Source organism: Delphinus delphis, chromosome 21 (genome assembly GCF_949987515.2).
Source record: "Delphinus delphis chromosome 21, mDelDel1.2, whole genome shotgun sequence".
In the NCBI taxonomy this organism is placed as follows: Eukaryota; Metazoa; Chordata; class Mammalia; order Artiodactyla; family Delphinidae; genus Delphinus; species Delphinus delphis.
Genome location: NC_082703.1, coordinates 21,974,156 through 22,000,856, shown reverse-complemented (window position 1 = coordinate 22,000,856; position 26,701 = coordinate 21,974,156). Strand labels below are relative to the sequence as shown.

General features: G+C 38.0%; 2 protein-coding genes across 14 annotated transcripts in view; one reads left to right on the top strand and one right to left on the bottom strand.

Annotated features, from left to right (window-relative positions):
• Positions 1 to 24,609, bottom strand: UFSP2 (UFM1 specific peptidase 2). Of its 2 annotated transcripts, none has more exons than XM_060001425.1 (12): positions 24,559 to 24,609; positions 16,434 to 16,512; positions 13,865 to 14,048; positions 13,717 to 13,783; positions 11,320 to 11,477; positions 10,738 to 10,930; positions 9,268 to 9,414; positions 6,679 to 6,843; positions 6,344 to 6,468; positions 5,087 to 5,163; positions 4,055 to 4,179; positions 1 to 160 (listed from the first exon to the last, which is right to left on the bottom strand). In XM_060001425.1, the coding sequence occupies exons 1-12, from the start codon at positions 24,559 to 24,561 to the stop codon at positions 74 to 76; spliced, it is 1,410 nt and encodes a 469-aa protein (XP_059857408.1). In that variant the 5' UTR covers positions 24,562 to 24,609; the 3' UTR covers positions 1 to 73. The 2 variants fall into 2 exon arrangements, with proteins under 2 accessions (XP_059857408.1, XP_059857409.1); XM_060001426.1 differs by lacking the exon at positions 24,559 to 24,609 and adding an exon at positions 21,605 to 21,877.
• An 85-nt stretch (positions 24,610 to 24,694) lies between these two features.
• CFAP96 (cilia and flagella associated protein 96) overlaps positions 24,695 to 26,701 on the top strand; it is a 157,560-nt gene continuing 155,553 nt past the window's right edge. For 8 of the 12 annotated variants that reach the window (XR_011246328.1, XR_011246329.1, XM_069540284.1 and 5 more), the window contains exon 1: positions 24,695 to 24,760. The gene's annotated coding sequence lies outside the window, so the exon portion shown is untranslated. The other 4 variants (XM_060001569.1, XM_060001568.1, XM_060001566.1 and 1 more) reach the window with 4 other exon arrangements.

The window sequence follows — 26,701 nt, the reverse complement described above, 5'->3', positions numbered from 1 at the left end:
TGAAATTAAATTTATTCTTTATCAACAAATTTATAAAGTACAACTTTACTACAGTCTTTGAGTCCAAGATATTTTAAATAGTATTTGGTCGCTGAGGAAGACATAAGTTATAGTAAGCATCGCTGTTCCAAAAGTCTGGACCCTTCCATCCACACCAGCCCTAGATTTGGGAGAAGGGAAAGGAAAACCTTTTACAAAGTTATAGGGCTACATGATTGAAACTGTAACATTTTACAATCCTGCTCTGTCAGCAGGGTCTTGGAATAAGGCTCTAAATACCTATATAATTCAAATATTTGAGTTCCTGTAAAGCATAGAAAAGTAGCTTATTTGGTTCCATTTCAGACAATTCTATGATATTTAATCATAGGAATCATTAAAAATGAAAAGCTTCATTATGGTACTGTTACTCAGTACCACATTTTATTGATTTTAAGATGCATAGTTTTATAATTCTGGCAGTCGATGGCATGTGATAGTTTAACTGGCATCTGTCCATAACAAGACTACAGACAGTGAAAAAGACTGAACTAGAAAGTGGGGAGCCACCAAACTGGCCACTGCCTTGATCCCGATTTCCCAGCAGTGGCATCTCAGCAGTGATACGTGGCAGCGAGAAATCTGAGATTGCCCTTGGAGTTGCATTCTATGCCCTTCGTTTTCCTCAGGCTGTAATCATGCCACTTTGCAATTTTATGTCAGTATTAATCCTTTTCCCCAGCAGAGAAAATTGCTTTCGAACAAAATCTCATTGTGAATAGAAGTTTATCAAATTTATTCTAAGGCCATTGATTTATCAATATTTTCTTAAAGACCCAGCTCACGACTTGTCTGTGTTACATCATTCTGAAATGAAATGCTTTGTTTGCAAATACTTGTGAGGGGACTAGTGAGGATTCAAAATGCCACCATGTCAGTGACAGGTAGTAGTTTTACCCCTTACCCTACCTAACTGGGAAGCTGCTGGGCATTCTGGCAGCGACCTGAAGTCAAAGGTCATAGTTCCTACAGGAGAAGATGGTGTGTTAGTCTGTTTTTCAGTGTGGAGGTGGGAGGGTTGAGTAGAGATGCTCTTTAGGTTTTTCTTTTTTTTTCTTTTTTTAATAAATTTACTTGTTTTATTTTGGGCTGCATTGGGTCTTCGTTGCTGCACATGGGCTTTCGCTAGTTGTGGCGAGCAGGGGCTACTCTTTGTTGTGGTGCGCGGGCTTCTCATTGCGGTGGCTTCTCTTGTTGTGGAGCATGGGCTCTAGGCATGCGGGCTTCAGTAGTTGTGGCTCGTGGGCTCTAGAGCACGGGCTCGGTAGTTGTGGTACACGGGCTTAGTTGCTCCACGGCATGTGGGATCCTCCCTGACCAGGGCTTGAACCCGTGTCCCCTGCATTGGCAGGCAGATTCTTAACTGCTGTGCCACCAGGGAAGCACTAGGTTTTTCATTTTTATTCTTCTGATTGCAGAAATAAAGATACATATAAAGTTCAAATGAGGTGAAAAGTAAAAATAAAAAAAAATCCTCCACCAGTCCTGCCCCCCCTCCACAGGTAACCACCATTAAGTTTGGTTTATTATCGTTGAGAACTGTTTCTTTACATAAACAAACTTTTTTTTTATCATCTCATTTTTTTCAGCAAAACTTTCTCTAATGAATTTCATGTCCTAAAATCTGTTTTCTTAATAATAAATAGAAACAAGGCTTATACTTTCTCTGTTTTAATCTTTCTGTGGTCTTTTCACACATGTGGGCCATCTCCAGGTAACCAGACTCAAATTGTTCCCCAGAGAGGTGGGTAGAGAGGGTACCCAAACCAGAAACTGGGGGAGTCAGTAGGGGAGCCAGACTTCTTTCCTTTGAGGTGACTGGCTTGGGAACTTCAAACAGGAAAGCTCCCCAAGTGGGTAAACAGAGGTCAGGCAGAGGTGCAAATGGCCCTCTGGCCCCTGCCATAGACTGAATGTGTCCAAGATTCATATGTTGAACCCTAATCCCCAATGTGATGGTATTTGGAGGTGACTGGGTTATGAGGGTAGAGCCCTCACAAATGGGATTAGTGCCCTCATTAAAAGAGGGCCCAGAGAGCTCCCTCATCCCTTCCACCATGTGAGGACAGTGAAAAAAACTACCATCTTTGAACTAGAAAGTGGGCCTCACCACCCACCAAATTGGCCAGCACTTTGATCCTGGATTCCCCAGCCTCCGGAACTGTGAGAAATAAATTTGTTGTTATAAGCCACCCAGTCTATGGTATTCTGTTAGAGTAGCCGGGATGGACTAGTAAGACAGTGCCTTAGATTCTTGAGTCACGTGAGAGTCAACAGCACTTCTACTGATGGCCCGGCCTTGGCCTCAAGGTTTCTTGCATGTGTGAAGAGAGCAAAGGGTTTTTGCTATTATAAAGTTCTACAGAAATATAACTAGCGAAGGAGGGCTTCTCTGGTGGTGCAGTGATTAAGAATCTGCCTGCCAAGGCAGGGGACACAGGTTCGAGCCCTGGTCTGGGAAGATCCCACATGCCGTGGAACAACTAAGCCCGTGCGCCACAACTACTGAGCCTGCGCTCTAGAGCCCATGAGCCACAACTACTGAAGCCCACACACCTAGAGCCTGTGCTCCGCAACAAGAGAAGCCACTGCAATGAGAAGCCTGCCCACCGCAATGAAGAGTAGCCCTCGCTCACTGCAACTACAGAAAGCCTGCGTGTAACAACGAAGACCCAAGGCAGCCAAAAATAAAATAATTAAAAAAAAAAAAAGATTATTGCTAATCACAAAAAACAGACATCTCAAGTTAATGCTTGAAAAAAAAAAAAAACTAGCAAAGGAGAGTGCAGTTCTCAGAGAAGGCAAGCAGGGACAATGCCTTACTCTATCTAATCGCATCAGAAAACCCTACCTAAATAATTCCATTTAGTCCAAAGTCCGTCAAGCCAGCCAAAAAGAAGTAATTTTCTTATCTGTATTATGCCTCTCATTAAAATCCTAAGGCGTCTCACTGCCTTTAAGATAAAATCTGAATGCCTGGCTCCTCTGCCTGGCTCCCGGCACCCATCCCCGATTCACCTCCTGCCTGTCCCTCCAGCTATCAGCCACACCGCTTCACCAACTCTAATCACGTTAAAACTGCCACAGCTCCTGGAACATGCCCTGCTTTCCTTTCACTGTCTGTAAGTGATGCCTCTGCAGGAGCAGCCTTGTGAGCTCCAAGACCCAACGCAGCCAAAAAAAAAAAACAGCAGAGAAACCTTTTTATGGGTACTAATGATATTGACTTAAGTGACAACATGACAAAAATGAAGGGTAGTGGATAGGATATATTCATTGGCTTATAGCTGGAAAGGCTGTATGCATTCTTTGTAATTTTAATATATTTGGCAAAGAATATAAAACTTATTTAAAACTCAGGTTAATTATGTCTTATAACACTTCCCTCCTAAAGATTTAGTACTGAGTTTCATGAAAATTTAGTACTAATTTCTCATGAAAACTCAGTACTAAGTCTGAATTAGTTGCCTATATATTAACTTAAATTTATACCTTCTTTAGCTGGTAGTTTAAGCATCAACAAATACTCTTAAATCTGTTTCAAATATAACTCCTTCATAGAGTGAGATGAAGTTATATGTAAATAAATTAAAGGCAGTCAAGCCTCCATAATGTCCAGCATACTGCTTAACTAATTTCTGGTTAATTCTAAAATTATAAAGGTTATATACTCCACTCTATTTCAAGGCATTGATATATCTCACTATATTTATATTTATGCAAAGCTGTAAGTCTCCAGAGGAATATATTTATGAGTTTCGCATTCTATTAAGTTTAATAACTGAGAAAGTCTTGATAAATCTAAGCTAAATTTTGTCTTTCACAATTTACTTTAGTTCCCCCTTGTCCTCTGTATCTAGAGAGAGAGTTACTCATCACAGCCTTAGAATCCCTCCTTACAGTGAGGACCCCTGCCCTCAGTTCATAATCCATCTTTCTGTTAGCTGCCAGTTTTCTATCCTTTGGTTCTGGGTTCTTTGCCTTGTATCTAAATTTGTGTTAAACAGACACTTACCTTTTCTAAAATAACTTGTAGATCTTCAGCGCCTGTATAATGCGGATCTAAAATCAGAAATTTTATCTGTCCTGTAATCTCATTCCATGCAACTCCTAGTATTGTGTGGGCCAAAACTCCTCCCCCTATTGAAAAGGAAATATGAAATGAGAGGGCATATATTAATCTCAACTTCCCATTCAATTTCAATTTAAAAAGATTATTTTGCCTATTAATTGATCTAACAGCATTAAAATCAACTGGCGTACACTGTAAATGACACAATGTCAAATATACTCTGAAAAGATAAAATTACATCTTTAAGACAGAAAAGAAACAATTGTATCTATAATCATATTAGGTTTATATTTCACTGCAATATCCATGGAATTACCTAGACTGGATTTAAAAAGGGCCACAGAGGGTCTAAACTCCACCCAACGGAGTAACAATCACTGCTGTTGGTACCCCTCTCAGCAGCTGGGCAATGCTGCCTCTGCTCTGAGTACCTCCAATGGTGCTGCCCAGCTACTCTTTCAATACTCTCTGTATTTTGCTGAAATCTGCCTACCCGCATTTCTTACACACCAGTCTTACCTTGCCTTCTGTCATCACAGGACAAGTCTTATTTCTCACAGAATCGTGAATCTTTAGATTAGCTAATCCAATCCTCTTATTTTACAAATAAAGCCCGAGAGGTTAAGCAATTTGCATAATGTCACACAGCCAGCCAAGTTAGTGCTAGCCATGACTTACAATGCTCAGCTCAGTGACCACTGCCTCTTTTCCATTCTGCTCTCAACTCTTCAAGTATTTGAACACAGTTATCATTTCTCTTCTTAGCCTTTACTACTTCTGGTTATTATCTTTTTTGTAACTTTCCTCCTGGCCTTGGAAATTTTAAAATAATATCCAGAGGAAGTATGCATGATGTAAAAGCTAATTTTAATGTGTTTAAAAATGACTGATTTTATATGCCATTACGTATTTTTATTAACCATAAGTTTCACATACTCTCCACTCTACCAAAAGAACCCGAGATATCCACCTTACCAATCATTACTGGCGTTCCTTCACTCTGGAAATGATTAACCAGTTCCCGTCCCTGAGAGGCCATTTCAGAACCTTGGCTAGAAAGAAACCATTTTCTATCAGATGAACTATTTCTAAGATAGTTGGGAATATTTGAATAATGTTTTGCTGTGCCAAAACTCACTTTTTAATCACCATACGCTTCACTACTTAATCTATCACTTATTTGTTAGCACTGATTTCCACAGCCAATCCAAACTGCAATTGTGAAATCAGAGATATTAAAGTACTTGGACAATAAAAATAATAACACTATAGTTAGCAAGGTTGTTGTAATAGAAAATGTATTGAAAACATAAGCTCATAAATAAGGAGTAAGCTAGTGATGGTCATAGATATCAATCCTTGCTCATATTTTAATACTAGAATTGTGATTAAAATATATTGGAAAAGATAAAATGAATGTATTATTTGGACACATTATTAATTTATTAAAATCTTAGGAAGAAAAAGAGTAGGAGATAAACAAAAAGGTCAGTCATAGATCAACATTTGATTTTTTCCTTTCAAGACGTCTCTGCCTTAAGCATTAAAAAACTAGGCTTTCTGGGGACTTCCCTGGTGGTGCAGTGGTTAAGAATCTGCCTGTCAATGCACGGGACATGGGTTCGATCCCTAGTCTGGGAAGATCCCACATGCCGCGGAGCAACTAAGCCTGTGTGCCACAACTACTGAGCCTGCGCTCCCTAGAGCCCACACACCGCAACTACTGAGCCCACGTGCTGCAACTACTGAAGCCCGTGTGCCTAGAGCCCGTGCTCCACAACAAGAGAAGCCACCGCAATGAGAAGCCCACGCACTGCAATGAAGAGTAGCCCCTGCTTACCACGACTAGAGAAAGCCCAAGCACAGCAATGAAGACCCAACACAGCCAAAAAATAAAATAAAAAACTAAATAAAAAGAAGAACAAAACAAAAAAACTAGACTTTCTGTAACTCTACTCAAAACTGACATATTTGCAAGTTTTCCTCTTTCAGACTAAGATTAGGCCTAGAGCATATAAGCAGATACCACAAAGTTCACTCATAAACTCAAATATCTTCTAAAAAATAACAAAAAAATTTAGGGCTAGAAAAATGAGATTTATAAAGCAAGGAGGCAATGTGGAGGAAGAGAAAAGAGTGACAACAAATGTGGGGGAAAATGCGCTTTTTCTTTTAATAAAAATGACAAATTCTCTTTGAAATGATTTCTCAGATTTCTTAAAGTGTCCTTACCTGACAAAAAGTATTTTTGAAGTTATACCAATCAAATGGTTCAGTACCAGCTGCACCTCGATAGATCCAATCCACTGCCGTGATCCGACAAATGTTGCTGGTTTGTCCCCAGCATCAACAAGAGCCTTTGTGTATTTAAAAATACAAAAAGATCCATACACAAGACAGCTATTAAAAATTACGTTTAGGGCATTTTCCCTGATTACCAGTATTTATACTTTTTTTCTTCAAAACAGAAATAAGTCTGCACCATGAGGTAGGAATAATTATTAATGGTATATTAAGGGTTAATGAAACATCCAACTGATTACAATTCAAAATGGCATGTTCTGTACCTGCTGAATTTCTCTGTGTGTTGGAATGGATCTCTCTGTGTATCCCTGGTGTTTGAACCAAGAGCAGATAGTCTGCAGAGACCGATAAGCACAGCCCCAGCCATTGTCATCGATCCGATCCTGCATATAATGATGGTAACCATATATGCCCTGGACCACAGAAATCTATATAAAAAGAAGAAACATAGTAAAATATTAACTTAAGATAGATGTATATATTATATTACACATACACATACCGAGTCATTTTACTATTCCTGGAGCTAGACTTACTTTATTTAGTTCCTTATAAAAAATTTTTTAAAAAAGAGGAAATACTCCCCAACTCTTTCAATGAGCCAGTATACTACTGATACAAAAGTAAAGTAAGAACAGTATGAGAAAAGAAAATTATAAGACAATATCATTCATGAACACAGATGCAACAATCTTAATAAAATATTAGCAAACTAAATCCAGCAGAGAATAAAAAATAATAATCATAACCAAACTATCATGAATGCAAATCTAATATTGTTTGGAGATTTGCGCTGGAAGTATTTAGGAGTAAATAGCATGATGCCTGTAATTTTCTTTGAAATGGCTCAAGGGGAAAAAAGGAGAAATGAAGCAAATATAGCAAATTGTTGACATTGTTGCATATATGTAACAAGAGACATGTACAGTAACGTTCATAGCAGGGTTGTCTAAATAGCAAAACAACCTGGGGGAAAAAATGATACCAAGGTATATTATCCAGCAATAAAGATAACTGAACTACAGTTATACACAATACCATGGATAAATCTTAGCTACATGATACTGAGTGAAAAAGCAAGTTGCAGAAGACTATACACAGAATGACACCATTTTGGTAAAACTCAAAATCAAGCAAGACTAAAAGCAACACTGTTGAGAGAATATATACATATATGGTGAAACTATTAAAAGAAAGCGAAGTGAATGATGAACCCAAAACTCAGTATAATAGTTCCTCCTGGGTGTCGGGGAGGCAGAGTGGATAGGAAGGAGAACACAGTCAGACTGGCCACATCCTAGTTCTTAAATGGGGCAGGGAGCTCTCCAATATTGATTTCTTTACTGTGCTTTATAACTTACATGTATGTTACATGCACACATTAAGTATCATATAATAAATATTAAGAAATATATAAATGCTTCTTGCATTTTTGCAATACAGATAACCAACCCATTTCATTGTCAAAAAACAATCAGTATTTATTCAGTACCTTCTGAGTGTCCCGGCGCTTAGTAAAGAACTATTAGGAATGAAAAATGAATATATGATATAATACTTACCCTAGAAGAGTTCCAAATATACTCTGAGAGAGAAAACATTTATGTAATAATCTACGGGAAAACTATCAAGAGTTATGTTGCTTGTTAGAGACTCTAAATTTTGTATTTCCTATTCTATGATTCTATGACTGTGACAGAACAAGATTTTCAATCAGGAACAGTTCTCTCAAGATTTCCTCCCATATAAGCAAAATAAGTGAAATCATTCAATGTCACTGAAATGTTGACTAAAGTCTCATTTGTATGCATGTAACGGTGAGTGCCCAGCCAGAGCTGTTCTATGCGAAGCTGGTCTGCCCACAGCTCTCGCAGGTGAAGCTGCTGTCCCAAGTGCATGCTGATGGCCAGAACCGGAAGCAGGCCCCTAACTGCCCTAGGGTCAACGTTGTATCCCGTACTCATCTTTAATTCTTAAGATTTCCTTACAAAGCACCTGGAGGCTCAGCAGGTATTGAATAAATGCCATGACAAGATGGGCCAATCAAGTTTTCTCTTATGGGAATTTGAATTGAGAGGTGCAGAGTGAATCAGGCAGTAAGTGCAAGGAATGAAGCTGAAACAATGCATGCAATGAGCAGCTCTGAGGGAGAGTAGGAAAAGTTATGTCAGGCTGAAAAAATGAGGAAACAGAAGACGAGGCTGAGAAAAGTAGAGTAAAGGGAAGGAACAGGCCAGTTAGGATCAAAAGCACCCCCAAAGACAGCTGAGGAATGCCATCAAGGAGTGAGAGTACGCCTTGAGACCGAGGCCAGCCACAGCGCTGCTTTGTTCTAAGAGGCCCAGCTGTACGATTCCTATTCTTGGTTGCCCATGAGATCCTCTCTTACTAGCCTGCATGCATCCTTAGAGGAATCCTTTCCCCACACTCCTTTTCTGAGCTACCTTTAGTGAAAAGATCTACCCCTTACAACTAGCTATGTGTGTACAGGAAACATGTAGTGCTTTATTAGCCTTTTCCTACAGTGTGAGTTGTGTAGAAATATGCCCTTAATTAGCATGATTTCTCAGGTTCAGAATGGAAATCAAATGGGACAAGCCTTTAAAGAAATTAAGGAGTGGAATTTTAGTAAGAGAAATGTGCTACACACTATCTAGTCCTAACCTTTTTAGACCACTGTGAATTACTGCTGTCTTAAGCAATGATCATTAAAAGAAAAGGGTGGCAACGTATGTTTTAGGGACGATGATACCTGTTATGAATTGATCCTTACAACTTCCACTGGGTACAGACAAAAAACAACTAATGACACGTATGATCAATTGACTCACATAAAGAATTACTAAACTCACCATACCAGTCTCTATGTTAGGTGGATTGAGATAAGTATGTGGATTTCTAATGTAACCATCTTTGTACGGTTCATCTGGAAAGTGATAAGCATTAGACCTTTTGAAATAAGGTCTGTCATGAGGCAGATTGAAGAGATTGTGTAACTCCTAAATGAAATCAGAATCAAGAGGAAAGAAGAGAAAAAAAGTTAAATGATTTAGACTCCTAGTCAATAAATAAACTCAAACTAGATACAAAACAGAAAATTTACTATATATTGGTTATAAATGTTATCAAACTCACTTATGATTTAATTCACTAAGGTCAAAGAAAGTGAGATTTAAACTAAAACCAAAAATGATTTATTTTCGTTTATCTATGTATATGGATAGAAACTGGAAGGGAATGTAGAAAAATGATAATAATTCGTTAGAGTCAGAGAACTGAGATTATTTAAAATTACTCACTATAACACACTCTGTTAAAATACATCCAGGCTAAAGACTGGTTTTGAAACAGCCTCATAAATAAGTAAATTATAATTAACAATGATATAATTATATCAAAATATTTTTTAAAAATCATGCTTAGAGTACTTAACAAATATAAGGGGTAGTGATTAAATTATAGAGATTGGTGGCATGAAACCAACCAATACGGCATCAGAATAAAAATACACATATATGTTTAAAAGGAAATATATTCCTGAATGTTAAAAACATGTTAATAGTTACTTTGAAAAGTCTGACATCTTCTTCTGCTATTTCCTATGTATTCTAGCAGTTTGAATGGGATCACTAGCTTATGTAACTGTTGCCTCTGCAAATCAATTCATCTGGCACTTACAGAGAGGTACAGAGGGTTACATTGTTATATCTCTTTTCAGGGACAGAAGAAACTGGGAAGATAGTCCCATGGTATAATTTGATGGATGCCAGGCAAGGCCACACATCAAAAATATGTACTCCCAAACCAGTCATTTTGCCAAGAAATCTCATTTCTTTGAATGCTGATCATGTTTTCTTCAAAATGCCTCTAATAAAACCCAAATAACCCTGGGACGTGGGGGATGGAGTAATACTATAAATCCTAATTAGAAACAGCATAAATCCTAATTTCCCTTCTCAGACTCTAATCTTGTCTCTTTCACAAATCTGGAAGTAACGGAAGAGAAAAGGAATAACACTCATCAGCTGCTCCAGGCATGTAAGCATCTTTTCAGTTCTAAATTTCATTACAGAAAAATAACATATGAACTACACTGAACATATGAAATTAAAATGTTACATATGGTTTAGCAAAGTATTTTATTATTAATAATACTTTAAAAAGTTATAGAACAGAAGTTAAATAAGGTGTAAAGCTAATAGTCTGCGTCCACACTTTAAAATTAAATCACAAAACAATGTCCATTTATTAGAAACACATAATTAAACACAAAATGAATGATAGCTGTATTTTTTTTTTAAGAAAAAATGAATTGGTTTCACCTTTCTATAGGCCTGCAGCTGATCATCTGGAATTCCTGATGGATATGAAATTGTTACAAGATTTTTTTCCCCTGGTAATAAAAAGTGCAGTGGTTCAGGGACCACGATAGATGTTCCTTTCATGTATTTCAAAATGCATTTTTCCATATCAGTTAGTTGATTATGAATTGCATCAACCAGACGTTTACGAACTCTGAGGGGGGGAAAAATATACAAGTGCCTTAAGAGAAGTTATAGTAGTTTATGATACATGAAAGTGTCGAGTGACTATATTCCTAATGTATCCTCGATTGGACCAGGTTTATTAGAGGAAGTCTAAAAAATGCAAAGTTAAATGTTAAATAAACTAAACTTCCTCTGTGTAGATAAAGGGAAAACCCTACAGGTTTTGCATATTACTCTACTTCCTCCAATAAACATCTAATTACTAGATGACTCTTAGTTTAATAATAAACAAAGAGTAAATCATAGTAAAAACAACAACAACCCTGAATATGCCTATATGATAATTTAAAATGAGCTCTGATTACTTTGGGAGAGGGTCCTCATTTAAACGTGGCAGTAGTATTAGAAAATACCTACTTTCCCCACGTTTCTTCTGGAGCAACAGGTACAACTGCATCGACTGGTAAAGTCATATTAACATAGTGGTGTCCTCCGCTTTCTCTTTCAATGATGGGTGTTACAGCTGCCAGAGGGGTTGACATTTCCAGCATAAGATCTATATTTACTATTTGATGCTATAAAGATAAACAGTAAAAGTTAACTTGTAGAACATCCAACAATAATATAAAAGGTAAGTAAAAGGACTTTTTAAGGACCATATAAGCTATATTACAGTAAATTATTGAAAAGCACAAATCTTAGCTTAAAGAAAAAATCTTCCCTGCTTCAAAATAATCTGAGGAGAAGGGGAGAGTGAGTGGGAAGTAAAGGTGAAATCAGATTGATCACTACTGGTAAACGTTAAAGTTAGGTTCACCAGGCTTCATTTAACTATTTTCTCTACTTTTGTATACATTTAAAAATTTCAAAACAAAACAAAACAAATCAAATGAACAAGATACAATAACCACACACTGAAGCAACTTTTAAACATATATTATGACTATATACCTGTGGTCTAAAGACATAAAAAACTATAAAAAAATATTGAACTCTATTAGTAGGTTTGATTTTGATAGTGGTATGGGAAAACAATTCTGAAAATGATTTCTGTATATTAAACAAATTTAGCAAAGTATTAAGAGTACTGGAAGCCAGGTTTCTCACTGGGAAAAGGTCAGGAATTGTGTGAGGCTGAAGTAGAACTGGAGGTATAATATGATTTACACAGATAAATATGGATGTATGTGTTATATATGTATAGTATGTATATATACATGTGTGTGTTCCTTGGGGAAATGGCTGATTCCTGAGCTAGAACAGGGCAAGTACAAGATGTGTCTGGAACATCCTGTGGAAGAAAGTAGCAAGTACTCAAAAATATGGTGTCAAGAGGACACTGGAGCCAGCATGAAGTTTCTATTGGCCAAATCTTAGAAAATGTGAGCATCAAAATAACTAAAGACAGTAACGGTAACAGATAACTCTTTGCATAAAATAGGAATCCATGCTTCCATGCAGTTAATAAACAAACAGGGAAATGGAAAATGTCCCCCTCACAGTATAATGTCGTCTAATAAATGTAAAAGGAAATGATAGACTTAGAAAAATCACTATTTTGCAACCATCAGATTAATGCTAGATTCTGGCAAAAATTATCAATTGATGTTAGAAGTGATGGGTGAAAACTTGATGAGGAACAGGATATATATATAAACTCAAGGTATCTTCCCACAAAATACTTACTAATTTTAAGGGCAAAAAATAGTACCCTCACCGTGGAGAACACTGGCAGATACCACATTAAATGATCAAAGTTAACATCACTAATACAAGAACAAACTGAGCATATGCTTCTTTCATATGACGTGCTGAGAAGGACACACATTACTTTGTTGTATTCCTACCAACAATGAACACATGAATCTATCACGAGGAAGCCTAAAACAAACCCAAACCAAAACTGAGGAACATCCTACAAAAGAACTGACCCGTATCCCTCAAAATGTCAAGCTCCAATGACTGGTAATTCTCAAATCCTTATCCACAGCCCACAGTTTTTTTGTACACACTCCACATTTATAAATCTAACAGCTCATGTGGACTCCTCACTGCTGTCTAAAACATAATGTGACCGAAACCGACCTCATGTCTTCCCCATCTTCCATCTTTACCCAAGCAAGAAGCTGGTCATCCCACATCCAATTAGTTTCCAGATATAACCTATTCAATCCCCTAAATAGTTCTTGTATCCATTCCCTCCTCTTTATTACCGTAGCTACGTTTTGGTTTGGCTTCTCCTGAGTGGTCCCTGCCCACATCTCCAACCTCACGTCCACTCTATTTTCCTTACTAGTCTGGAAAAACACTAAAGGTATACTAACTTTGTACAACTTCCTGCCTTGAAGCAGCAGCTCCATTTTTCATCTCCAATATCTGGCAAAGTTTGTGGCACGTGGCAGGTACTCAATAGTACTGGTTCAAAAATCAACAGAACCAAAACAGTGTGAAGAAAAGTAAATCATTTATTATTTACTACCTCATATAGCATAATGCGTCACTGTCATGTTTCAGAATGACGCCTTTTTATTTGTTTTAAAATAATTTGTAAGCGGACTCAAGCTGTTTTATTTCTGTGGGAGCAAACAAGGCATCCAAAAAACCCATTTAAGATATATATTATAATGGGACAAAAGTTTAGATATGTACACCAGAGATATAACCTCTGGCAAGACATTTAATTTTTCTGGAACTGAATAATCTGATCTGTAAAAAAATTAAGAAAGTTGGGTTAAGTAATTTCTAAGATCTCACTCAACTCCAAATTCAAGGATTGAACATTTTTATCACTAAGAAGACAGGTGATTTGCTTACCATGTCTGACAACTTTTTGTCTTTCTTCCTCATGAATTTTCGTTTTGTATCTTCTTCCTGTCCAAATCTAAATTTTTAATACACAAAGATGTTTACCATACGAAATGACGTTGTGAAAACACTTCTAGCCATCTTCAAGCATACTCACTGAATAAAGCGCATTATGTTCTTACAGGTGGAACTATCAGTCAGTTCTCCTGGAATGGTGTTCATGTCACTGTTAGGCCATATGTACACTGAACTGTGGCAGATTCTGAACACAAGTGCATTTGAAGAAAGCTTGGTTGATAGGTCACTCAACATATGTTTTAGTGCTTTCTTGACAAAAATTTCTAAATTAAAAGAACATAAATAGAATAAGAAAAATTGTAAACTTTTCAACATGAATGCTTCCAAGCGTACAAAAGTACAGCACAGTAAAACTGACCCCCAAATATCCATTCCCTGTATTCAATAATATAAAAACATTTTTTTTGCCTTTTTTTAAAAAAAATTGACAAAAAATTCATAGACCATAAAATTCACTGTTTCATGTTTACATTTCAGTTGCTTTTAGTATACGACAAGGTGTAAAATCATCACTATTTAATTCCAGAACATTTCATCACCCCCAAAGAAACCCTGGCCCGACCAGAGGTCATTTCCCATTCCATTGTGCGGACATACGTTTTTAATTCTCTTAGGTGATCACCTAGGAAGAATTGCTGGGTCATACGGTAACTGTCTTTTTGAGGAATTGCCAAACTGTTTTCCAAAGAAACTGCACCATTTTATATTCCCATCAGCAATGTATAAGGATTCCAATTACTCTCAAAATACCTTAGTACTTATAGCAATAAAACTACTGAATGAAATTTAAATTTCTTTATAGTTCCATTCTTCCTTGGACTATATCCCACTAAGACTGTACAAAGTACTGTGCTGTGAAGTCACAGTTTTTTTCTCTGTGTGCTATGTCATCAACCTGATATTTGTCTGACTTCATTTTCAGGGATTTCCTTTTTACTTTATAGAATTTTTTTAATATGAAAAACATTTTCATGATTCCAAAGTCAAAACTATAAAATAGATATATCTGAAGAAGACAATATTTAAATACTTGTCCTAGCTTTATACTCCTAAATCCTAAACCTAGTTAACCTTGTGATTAAAATACTTATTTAACTATCACACTGATATCTTCATAAATAAACACCTTGAGATTGTGGTAGAGAAAAGATTACTTGTAACAAGTCAGATCAAAAGATATCCTGATATGTTTCAGAAAGCCAAATTTAAAGATTTTTAGCTGCACTACAAAAGACAAACATAATTCCTGGATTACCTTCTGTTTATCCCTGAAGGACCATGAGGTAAAGTACCTAAATAATTGTGATGTCTTTAAGTTAAGCACCTTCTTCCCCTCAATTTCCTCATTAATGATTCCCTTCATAGAGTGTTTCAAAGAGTCTGATACAGGAGGAGGAATACTATCAAGTCAGAAGAAAAGCTCAAATACATTAATCACTAGGTAAAAAGTATCTGTAGTCCTTATTTACATTGAAATTACATCATTATATCTGGTGACTAATATATTAGTTATACTTTGTGATAAGTTCATAGCAAAATATACCTTCAATTTATATTAAGTTGTAAAATGTAAGGCTTTATCCATACCAGTAACATATTAAGGAACAACAATACTTTACTGATAAGATAGGCCTAAAAGTGAGCTTTAGTCCTTGCAAAATGATTCTCATCTTGATGGTACATTAGAGAGTCACCTGAAAAGCTTACTGATGCCCGAGTCTCTGTCCTTAGAGACTTTAATTGGTCTGGAAGTGGGGATTCGAATGTGGACCAAGATTGAGAACAAGTGTCTAATATGAAGGGATGGGTCAAAAAGAACATTCAGCTTTCACTCCCTCTTTCCAAAGGGCCAGTAAATAATCGTCAGCTGGTGATCTCCTTCAAGGAACTCTGACACTGCTTATTCCTCATCTTTCTGAACTTCTTTGTGGCTCCTGACACCACTGATCACGCTTTTCTTGAGTGATTTCATTTAGTATCAAGGTATTAACTAGCATCCTTGAGAGATATTAAGTTCTCTTCTCTCCAGTTCTGACCACTCCCCGCTAAGTTTCAGGCTCAAATGACCAAATGCCTGTTGGGAGCTGGCACTTGGCTTACTGTGGCATCGCAAATGAAACACATCTCAAACACAGCTCTTCATCTTCTTCCTCTGTTATTCGTTGCCTCCGTTCGTGGCAGTAGTCAGAAACAGGAAGACATCCTAGAATTTGGTTTATACACACACTGCTGATTTTTCTCCCACAGAGCTTGCCTACCATTCCTAAACAACATGCCATTCAAGAGGGTGGGCTCTTGAGACTCAGGGTCATGTACAGTTGTAAGTCTACAACGTACAAGTCTGGGTGCCTCTTTATGTTGTGCTCATGGGGGATATTTATATTTACCGTGACAATTTTCTTTGAGAGGGCAGTAAAGTTTCTTAAGTAAGGGGACACCTTTTCCTAATGTGCACAGAGAGCCCCATGGGCTAGAGGTGGTGGGGAAAAGTGTCTAAGTTTAAATCCAATTTATATCACTTACTAACTATATGACCTTAGACAGTTTATTCATCCTATCTCTCAGTTTCATGTGCAAAATGGTAAGAATCTCACTATATTTCATAATCAACTTTATAATAAAAAAGCAGAGTATTTGGGCAGACCTACCATTAGGAGTAGCTAGCTGAAAAGCTAGATCAAGGCCACCTCTCATTCTGAAGAGTATATCCATAGTCTCTGAAATAACCTAAGACAAATGAAACCAAAATTTCATTGTAAAACAAAAACTCATCCTCATATAAATTAGAATCAAACTGAATTTAGGTTTAGGCATTAGTTAACCTTGATTTTTCAAGCTATTTCATGAGTTAATTCCTTGTTTTATGGAGAAAAACAAAACACCCTAAATTCTAAATTAGAGGTTCCTCAACCTTTGTTCCACATTGAAATCACCTGAGAAGTTTAAAATACTGATTCCTGGGCTACACCCCCCGAGATTCTGATTAATTGGTCTGGGGAGGGTCTAGGCACAAGGATATTTAAAACGTCCTCCATGTGAATGAGTCTAATGGGAAAAGGTTGAGGACCACAGCTCTAAGAAAGTATTCTAAATTACAGTTTTAATAGATATAGGGTTTAACAATGACGTGAAAAGATAAATGGAAAATAACTAGTTTAAGAATGGGACAAAAACACTGACCCTATTATGATAAGAAGTGATGGTCAAGACAATGAGAGGAAACTAATATATCACTGACAGTGGGAATATAAACTCTTAGAATTCTTCATAGGGTGATATGGCAATAAGAATCAAAAGCCTTATATTCACGAGCAGAAGCAAGAAGAACTACAGTCCTACAGTCTATGGAACAAAAACCACATTCACAGAAAGACAGACAAGATGAAAAAGCAGAGGGCTATGTACCAGATGAACGAACAAGATAAAACCCCAGAAAAAGAACTAAATGAAGTGGAGATAGGGAACCTTCCAGAAAAAGAATTCAGAATAATGATAGTGAAGATGATCCAGGACCTCGGAAAAAGAATGGAGGCAAAGATCGAGAAGATGCAAGAAATGTTTAACAAAGACACAGAAGAATTACAGAGATGAAACAAACAGAGATGAACAATACAATAACTGAAATGAAAACTACACTAAAAGGAATCAATAGCAGAATAACTGAGGCAGAAGAACGGATAAGTGACCTGGAGGACAGAATGGTGGAATTCACTGCTACGGAACAGAATAAAGAAAAAAGAAGGAAAAGAAATGAAGACAGCCTAAGAGACCTCTGGGACAACATTAAACGCAACAACATTTGCATTATAGGAGTCCCAGAAGCAGAAGAGAGAGAGAAAGGACCTGAGAAAATATTTGAAGAGATTATAGTTGAAAACTTCGCTAACATGGGAAAGGAAATAGCCACCCAAGTCCTGGAAGCCCTGAGAGTCCCATACAGGATAAACCCAAAGAGAACCACACTAAGACACACAAGAATCAAATTGGCAAAAATTAAAGACAAAGAAAAATTATTGAAAGCAGCAAGGGAAAAACGACAAATAACATACAAGGGAACTCCCGTAAGGTTAACAGCTGATTTTTCAGCAGAAACTCTACAAGCCGGAAGGGAGTGGCATGATATACTTAAAGTGATGAAAGGGAAGAAACTACAACCAAGATTACTCTACCCGGCAAGGATCTCATTCAGATTCGATGGAGAAATCAAAACCTTTACAGACAAGCAAAAGCTAAGAGAATTCAGCATCACCAAACCAGCTCCAGAACAAATGTGAAAGAACATCTTTAAGTAGGAAACACAAGAGACAAAAACAAACCCAAAACAATTAAGAAAATGGTCATAGGAACATACATATCGATAATTACCTTAAATGTGAATGGATTAAATGCTCCAACCAAAAGAAACAGGCTCGCTGAATGGATACAAAAACAAGACCCATATATATGCTGTCTACAACAGACCCACTTCAGACCTAGGTACACATACAGACTGAAAGTGAGGGGATAGAAAAAGATATTCCACGCAAATGGAAATCAAAAGAAAGCTGGAGTAACAATACTCATATCAGATAAAATAGACTTTAAAATAAAGAATGTTACAAGAGACAAGGAAGAACACTACATAATGATCAAGGGATCAATCCAAGAAGAAGATATAACAATTATAAATATATATGCACCCAACATAGGAGCACCTCAATACATAAGGCAATTGCTAACAGCTATAATAGAGGAAACCAACAGTAACACAATAATAGTGGGGGACTTTAACACCTCCCTTACACAATAGACAGATCATCCACAATGAAAATAAATAAGAAAACAGAAGCTTTAAATGACACAATAGACCAGATAGATTTAATTGATATTTATAGGACATTCCATTCAAAAACAGCAGGTTACACTTTCTTCTCAAGTGCGCACAGAACATTCTCCAGGATAGATCACATCTTGGGTCACAAATCAAGCCTCAGTAAATTTAAGAAAATTGAAATCATAACAAGCATCTTTTCTGACCACAATGCTGTGAGATTAGAAATGAATTACAGGGAAAAAAACGTAAAAAACACAAACACATGGAGGCTAAACAATACGTTACTAAATAACCAAGAGATCACTGAAGAAATCAAAGAGGAAATCAAAAAATACCTAGAGACAAATGACAATGAAATCACGACCATCCAAAACCTATGGGATGCAGCAAAAGGAATTCTAAGAGACAAGTTTATAGCTATACAAGCCTACCTCAAGAAACAAGAAAAATCCCAAATAAACAATCTAACTTTACACCTAAAGGAACTAGAGAAAGAAGAACAAACAAAACCCAAAGTTAGCAGAAGGAAAGAAATCATAAAGATCAGAGCAGAAATAAATGAAATAGAAACAAAGAAAACAATAGCAAAGATCAATAAAACTAAAAGCTGGTTCTTTGAGAAGATAAACAAAATTGATAAACCATTAGACAGACTCATCAAGAAAAAGAGGGAGAGGACTCAAATCAATAAAATTAGAAATGAAAAAGGAGAAGTTACAACAGACACTGCAGAAATACAAAGCACCCTAAGAGACTACTACAAACAACTCTATGCCAATAAAATGGACAATCTGGAAGAAATGGAAAAATTCTTAGAGAGGTATAACCTTCCAAGACTGAACGAGGAAGAAATAGAAAATATGAACAGACCAATTACAAGTAATGAAATTGAAACTGTGATTTAAAATCTTCCAACAAACAAAAGCCCAGGACCAGATGGCTTCACAGGTGAATCCTATCAAACAGTTAGAGAAGAGCTAACACCCATCCTTCTCAAACTCTTCCAAAAAATTGCAGAGGAAGGAACACTCCCAAACTCATTCTATGAGGCCACCATCACCCTGATACCAAAACCAGACAAAGATACTATAAAAAAGAAAATTACAGACCAATATCACTGATGAATATAGATGCAAAACTCCTCAACAAAATACCAGCAAACAGAATCCAACAATACATTAAAAGGATCATACACCATGATCAAGTGGGATTTATCCCAGGGATGCAAGGATTCTTCAATGTATGCAAATCAATCAATGTGATACACCATATTAACAAACTGAAGACTAAAAACCATATGATCATCTCAACAGATGCAGAAAAAGCTTTTGACAAAATTCAACACCCATTTATGATAAAAACTCTCCAGAAAGTGGGCATAGAGGGAACCTACCTCAACATAATAAAGGCAATATACGACAAACCCACAGCAAACATCATTCTCAATGGTGAAAAACTGAAAGCATTTCTTCTAAGATCAGGAACAAGACAAGGATGTCCACTCTCACCACTGTTATTCAACATAGTTTTGGAAGTCATAGCCATGGCAATCAGACAAGAAAAAAATAAAAGGAATACAAATTGGAAAAGAAGAAGTAAAACTGTCACTGTTTGCAGATGATATGATACTATACATAGAGAATCCTAAAGATACTACCAGAAAACTACTAGAGCTAATCAATGAATTTGGTAAAGTTGCAGGATACAAAATTAATGCACAGAAATCTCTTGCATTCTTATACACTAATGATGAAAAACCTGAAAGAGAAATTAAGGAAACACTCCCATTTACCACTGCAACAAAAAGAATAAAATACCTAGGTATAAACTTACCTAGGGAGACAAAAGACCTGTATGCAGAAAACTATAAGACACTGATGAAAGAAATTAAAGATGATACAAAGATATACCATGTTCTTGGACTGAAGAATCAATATTGTGAAAATGACTATACTACCCAAAGCAATCTACAGATTGAATGCAATCCCTATCAAATTACCAATGGCATTTTTTACAGAAGTAGAACAAAAAATCTTAAAATTTGTATGGAGACACAAAAGATCCTGAATAGCCAAAGCATTCTTGCGGGAAAAAAACGGAGCTGGAGGAACCAGACTCCCTGACTTCAGACTATACTACAAAGCTACAGTAATCAAGACAATATGGTACTGGCACAAAAACAGAAACACAGATCAATGGAACAAGATAGAAAGCCCAGAGATAAACCCACACACCTATGGTCAACTAATCTATAACAAAGGAGGCATGGATAGACAATGGAGAAAAGACAGTCTCTTCAATAAGTGGTGCTGGGAAAACTGGACAGCTACATGTAAAAGAATGAAATTAGAACACTCCTTAACACCATAACAAAAATAAACTCAAAATGGATTAGAGACCTAAATGTAAGACCGGACACTATAAATCTCTTAGAGGAAAACATAGGAAGAACACTCTTTGACATAAATCACAGCAAGATCTTTTTTGATCCACCTCCTAGAGTAATGGAAATAAAAACAAAAATAAACAAATGGGACCTAATGAAACTTCAAAGCTTTTGCACAGCAAAGGAAACCATAAACAAGACAAAAAGACAACACTCAGAATGGGAGAAAATATTTGCAAACGAATCAACGGACAAAGGATTAATCTCCAAAATATATAAACAGCTCATACAACTCAATATTAAAAAAACAAACAACCCAATCCAAAAATGGGCTGAAGACCTAAACAGACATTTCTCCAAAGAAGACATACAGATGGCCAAGAAGCAAATGAAAAGCTACTCAACATCACTAATTATTAGAGAAATGCAAATCAAAACTACAATGAGGTATCACCTCACAGCAGTTAGAATGGGCATCATCAGAAAATCTACAAACAACAAATGCTGGAGAGGGTGTGGAGAAAAGGGAACACCCTTGCACTGTTGGTGGGAATGTAAATTGATACAGCCACTATGGAGAACAGTATGGAGGTTCCTTAAAAAACTAAAAATAAAATTACCATGGGCTTCCCTGGTGACGCAGTGGTTGAGAGTCTGCCTGCCGATGCAGGGGACACAGGTTCGTGCCCCGGTCTGGGAAGATCCCACATGCCACAGAGCGGCTGGACCCGTGAGCCATGGCCGCTGAGCCTGCGCGTCCGGAGCCTGTGCTCCACGACGGGAGAGGCCACAGCAGTAAGAGGCCCGCATACAGCAAAATAAAAAAAAAAAAAAAAAAAATTACCATATGATCCAGCCATGCCACTACTGGGCATATACCCAGAGAAAACCATAATTCAAAAAGACACATGCACCCCAATGTTCACTGCAGCACTATTTACGATAGCCAGGTGATGGAAGCAACCTAAATGCCCATCAACAGATGAATGGATAAAGAACATGTGGTACATATATATAATGGAATATTACTCAGTCATAAAAAGGAACGAACTGGGTCATTTGTTGAGACGTAGATGGATCTAGAGACTGTCATACAGAGTGAAGTAAGTCAGAAAGAGAAAAACAAGTATTGTATATTAACGCATGTATGTGGAACCTAGAAAAATGGTACAGATGAACCGGTTTGCAAGGCAGAAATTGAGACACAGATGTAGAGAACAAACGAATGCACACCAAGGGGGGAAAGCGGCAGGGAGGTGGGGATGGTGGTGGGATGAATTGGGCGATTGGGATTGACGTGTATACACTGATGTGTATAAAACTGATGACTAAGAAGAACCTGCTGTATAAAAAAATAAATAAAACAAAATGCAAAAAATTAAAAAAAAAGCCTTATATTCACATTCTTGGCCTAGTAATTCTGCATTTAGAAATTTAATTTCTAAGGAAATTTGCAAAACATACAAAGATTAGCATATACAGATGTTAACCTGTCAACAAGAGGAGACTCATTAAATAATTATGAATATTATACAGTAATGAAAAATAATGCTTTATAAGAATATTTAATGCCATAGGAAAATGCTTGCAATTTTTAAATGGGGAAAAAAGCACTTGTAAAGTGGAATCTATTAGCAGTTCTTAATTTGGGTCCATACATTGCAGGTAGTTGACATATGACAAAGACATGTATCATTTTGCTGGGGGAGAGGAGTGGGAAGGAGGAAGGGGTTTCAAAGATTTCATCAGATACTCAAAATATGTCCCAAACAGGCTGAAGAACCATACTACACAGTAAGAACCCTATTTTGAAATAAATGAGTAAGTATTAACATTTACTGAGCCCTTAAAATGTAAAAGGCACTATGCTAAATGATTGGACATATATTTACTTTGATCCTCAGAACATTACAAAGTAGGTACCATTATTATTTTTCTCATTTACAAATCCTTGTCACATTTGTTTTTTTTTTAGCTGTGCCACGCAGCATGCGGGTTCTTCCCCAACCAGGGATCGAACCCGTGCCCCCTGCATTGGGCGAGGAGTCTTAACCACTGGACCGCCAGGGAAGCCCCCTTGTCACATTTCTTTAAGGGTGACTGCTTTTATTTTCCATAAATTGTAACTTGTTGAAAGGCCATGCTCTTTTCCCCAATTATACTTCTTGGAATTTATCCTAAAGAAATAATCAAGAAAGTTCAGACAAATTTAGCTTGAATGTTACCCACTTATCATACTGTTATTCATCATAGCAAAAAGCAAACAAACAAACAAAAAACCCCACTTAAATAGCTATCAATAACAAGTCTGTTAAGTAAATAAGTCAGTTAAATACTATGCACCTCTTTGAATAAAAAATATTTAATGGCACTGAAAAATACTGAAGATAAGAGTTATAAAGACAGGCAAGAGCAACATTTAACTGTTACTTTCTGTGTGACCTTGTAACTAATCACTCAAGTCTGTCTTCTCTTCTGTAAAACTGGAAAAATATACAACTTCACAGGGTTGTTGTGCAAGTTCCATAAGAGATCTTATGAGAATGCACTAGAATCTCCTCACACTTCTGAATTGAGATCCTTTCTGAAGAAATAATATTTAAACTGAGATCTGAGGGGTAAGTACGTAAGAGTATGAGCAATTCCAAAGGAAAGATGGGGGTGCAGGTGGACAAGCCCATTCCAGGCAAGGGCTCGGATTGGTGAAGGCCTGCTTAAAAGACCACTTGAGACCACAGCAGATGGTTAGATCTCAGGGGGCCAAAGACAAGGATAGTCAGAGATAGTGACGACTGACAGCCATTTAGAAGTAGATTCCATAGCATTTGATTAGTGAACAGATGTTCAGGAGTTGAGAAAAGGGCGATGTCAAGGATGATTTCCAGGGTTTTGGCATGAACAACAGTGGGGTGGATGGTAGCCCAATGAACTAAGATGGGGATCACTGGAGGAAGAGCAGGTGTGGGACGAGGGGAGGTGGGAATGGTGAATCAGTTTTGAACTTGCTGAGTCTGAAATACATATGAGCCATCCAAGTGGAGGTACAGTCAGTAGATATGCGGATCTGGAGCTCAGAATACATCTCTAAGCTGGAGATACAAATTTTGGAGAAAGCACAGGGTGTAAAGAAAAGTACTGAACGCCACATCTAGGATACGGATTGGAGGACCTGCTTCAGCAATTAAGAGGGAAACCAGGGGAGTGTGACATCACAGCAGCTAAGGGAATACAGTATTTGCAAAGTCACTCATATCTTTCCCAGGTCCAATCCTTCCTCGAAACCTTCAAAAATGCCTCATAATTCCCTCGTTCTCAAAATGCATGCACAAGTAGAAGGTGCAGGGAGCGCGTATCCAAAGGCGGCTGCGCTGGGGCCAGGGGTTCAAGGTGTGTGGGGCAGTTTCCCTCTGGTCCTACCGGGAGAGGCCGATGACAGGACGGCCCAGACCACGGAGTTCGCAACTACCACCGTGGGCCCCGGCAGACCCAGTTATTTCAAGGGCCATAAAGGCTCGTAGCAGCTAGTGAAGTCTGAGGGGAAACGCTGGGGTGGGGGACAAGCACGGGTACTCACCATAGCGGGTACGTGGAGCTGATACGGGTGCCGACGGCCGACCAAGCACAGGACGCTGGCCCGGAACTGGCGTCATCGGGGGCGGGGCTTGGGAAGACCGACTATAATTCCCAACATGCCCTGCAACGTACGTCACGGGGCGTACCAGCACGCCACATCTCGCGGATGGATAATGGGGCGGGAAGCAGAAGTCTCTATTTCGGTAAATTCTGTTGGCTGCGTCATTCGTTTCCCGCAGACACTCTTAACGTCTTTCTTGGTGCGGATTCGAACCCTCCACGTATCCTTCCGTAGGGTTAGTTCTTGGAATGGACTCTTCCGTAGCTGGGGTAACGCGCCACAATAAACCCTGAGGCGAGCGGAGCGTGCGGAGCAGCCTCGTAGCGACGTCCAGGGCGGGAAGCGCTCTTGCGGGGCTGGCTCCTGACCTTCTCAGAGGTGACTTGGTACTCGCAGACGTCAGGTGTTGTCCTTTAGATACCTACATACTCTGAACCTCCGTTTCCCTAATGGGACATCATTTTCCTCATCACCTCAGCCAGTTTTCTGCCGCTCCTTCACACCCAATCCTCCTCCCCACCCCCCCACCCCCACCCCCACCCCCACCCCCGGCTCTTTATCCCTACCTTTCGAAGGGAACTTGCACTGTTCCACTGTGTTATATGTAATTATGTCTTGTTTACTAGAGTGTAAGCTCCCTACGGGCAGGACCTATGCCTTTTAAAATCTCAGTTTTCCTAACTTCTACCAGCGAACCCTACTCAGAGGAGGGGTTTGCAAAACGTTAAATAAATGAATGAGTGGTTCTGTAAATGCTGCTCAAGAAGAGTTAAGTAGTGGAAAAATTCAAGGCAATAACTCCTTTCCGTGTCTCCCCCTCCTTTTCTTATCTCCCCCTCCTTTTCGTTCCCTTTCCTTTCTTCCCTCTGGATCACTTTGTCGTGTGCCAAACACTGGTAAGGAAGTACCAGACTAACACCACGGTTCCTGCCTTCCCGGAGTCCCCAGTTTAGTGGGGGAAAACAGCTGTTAATTAAAGGATCCCTACACGGTGAATGTAAAATAGCCCACTAGATAACCATGATGAGGGCTTGGAAAGAGAAATGCATGGCGCTATGTTAGAAGTGAGGAATGAGCTAAACAGTCAGAAGGATCGGTATTAATTGGGCAACAAAAGGGGTCAGGGCAGTGAAATACCTGCCTAAAGTGAAACAGCATGTGTTAGGGTCCTGTGGTTGGAGAGAGCTGGACTTGAGAACTGAAAGAAGACAATTAGAGCTCGGGTGCCAGGGAGGGGGCCTTCCACTGGTGACAAATGAGGGTGATAGTGGCCTTGTGAGCCATTTAAAGGATTTGAGCCCCCTGTAGCAGCACAAGAAGCCTTTGAGGTTGGGCAGTGAAGATGGAGCTTTGAAATATGAAACAAATCGAATCAGCACACTCCAGCTAACTGACTTTTAGTTTTAAAGCATACCTGATCAGAGGAAGAGGTGGGATGTGGGGGAGGGAAGGATGAGCCACAGTTTCAAATAGGCAATCCTGTTTAGTGTCGCTGAAACAGCTTGCTCTAAATTCAAGGCAAAAGTTTCTTACCTTGGATTAAAAGCTGGGAAGCATAAGCCAATGTTTGTTTTGTTCACTAATGTACGTCCAGTGCCTAGATCTAGTTGGTGCTTCAAAAATATTACAGTGAAATGGAAGCCAGTATTCTTAGCTCTTTGGTCTTACTTTTTAGAATATGTCTAATTAAAAAAAAATCCAAATAAGTAGTTGCATATTTAGAGTGATATTTCAAAAGAAAACTCATAGTTGTAGTATCTGAATTCATTGTGGATTTTTGTTTTGCTGTTCTTTGTTTTTATCTTGCCTAGACAGTTGTCCTCTCTTCCCAACCCCTTTGTGAACTAATTTCACCAGGTGGCACATTTCTTATTTACAGTTAAACTTGAAAGAATTCAAGAACTATAGGGTAATACCTATGTGTGTGGTGCATTCTGAAAAAGTAAGTTATAATTTTTAATACAAGGGACAATGCAATATGTTTACATAAAATGATTTAAACTGAAAATGACTGCCTTACGTAATTAAGATCTTTGAACTTCTCAAAAGAAGGATGTTGTTTACACAGTATTTATACCACACT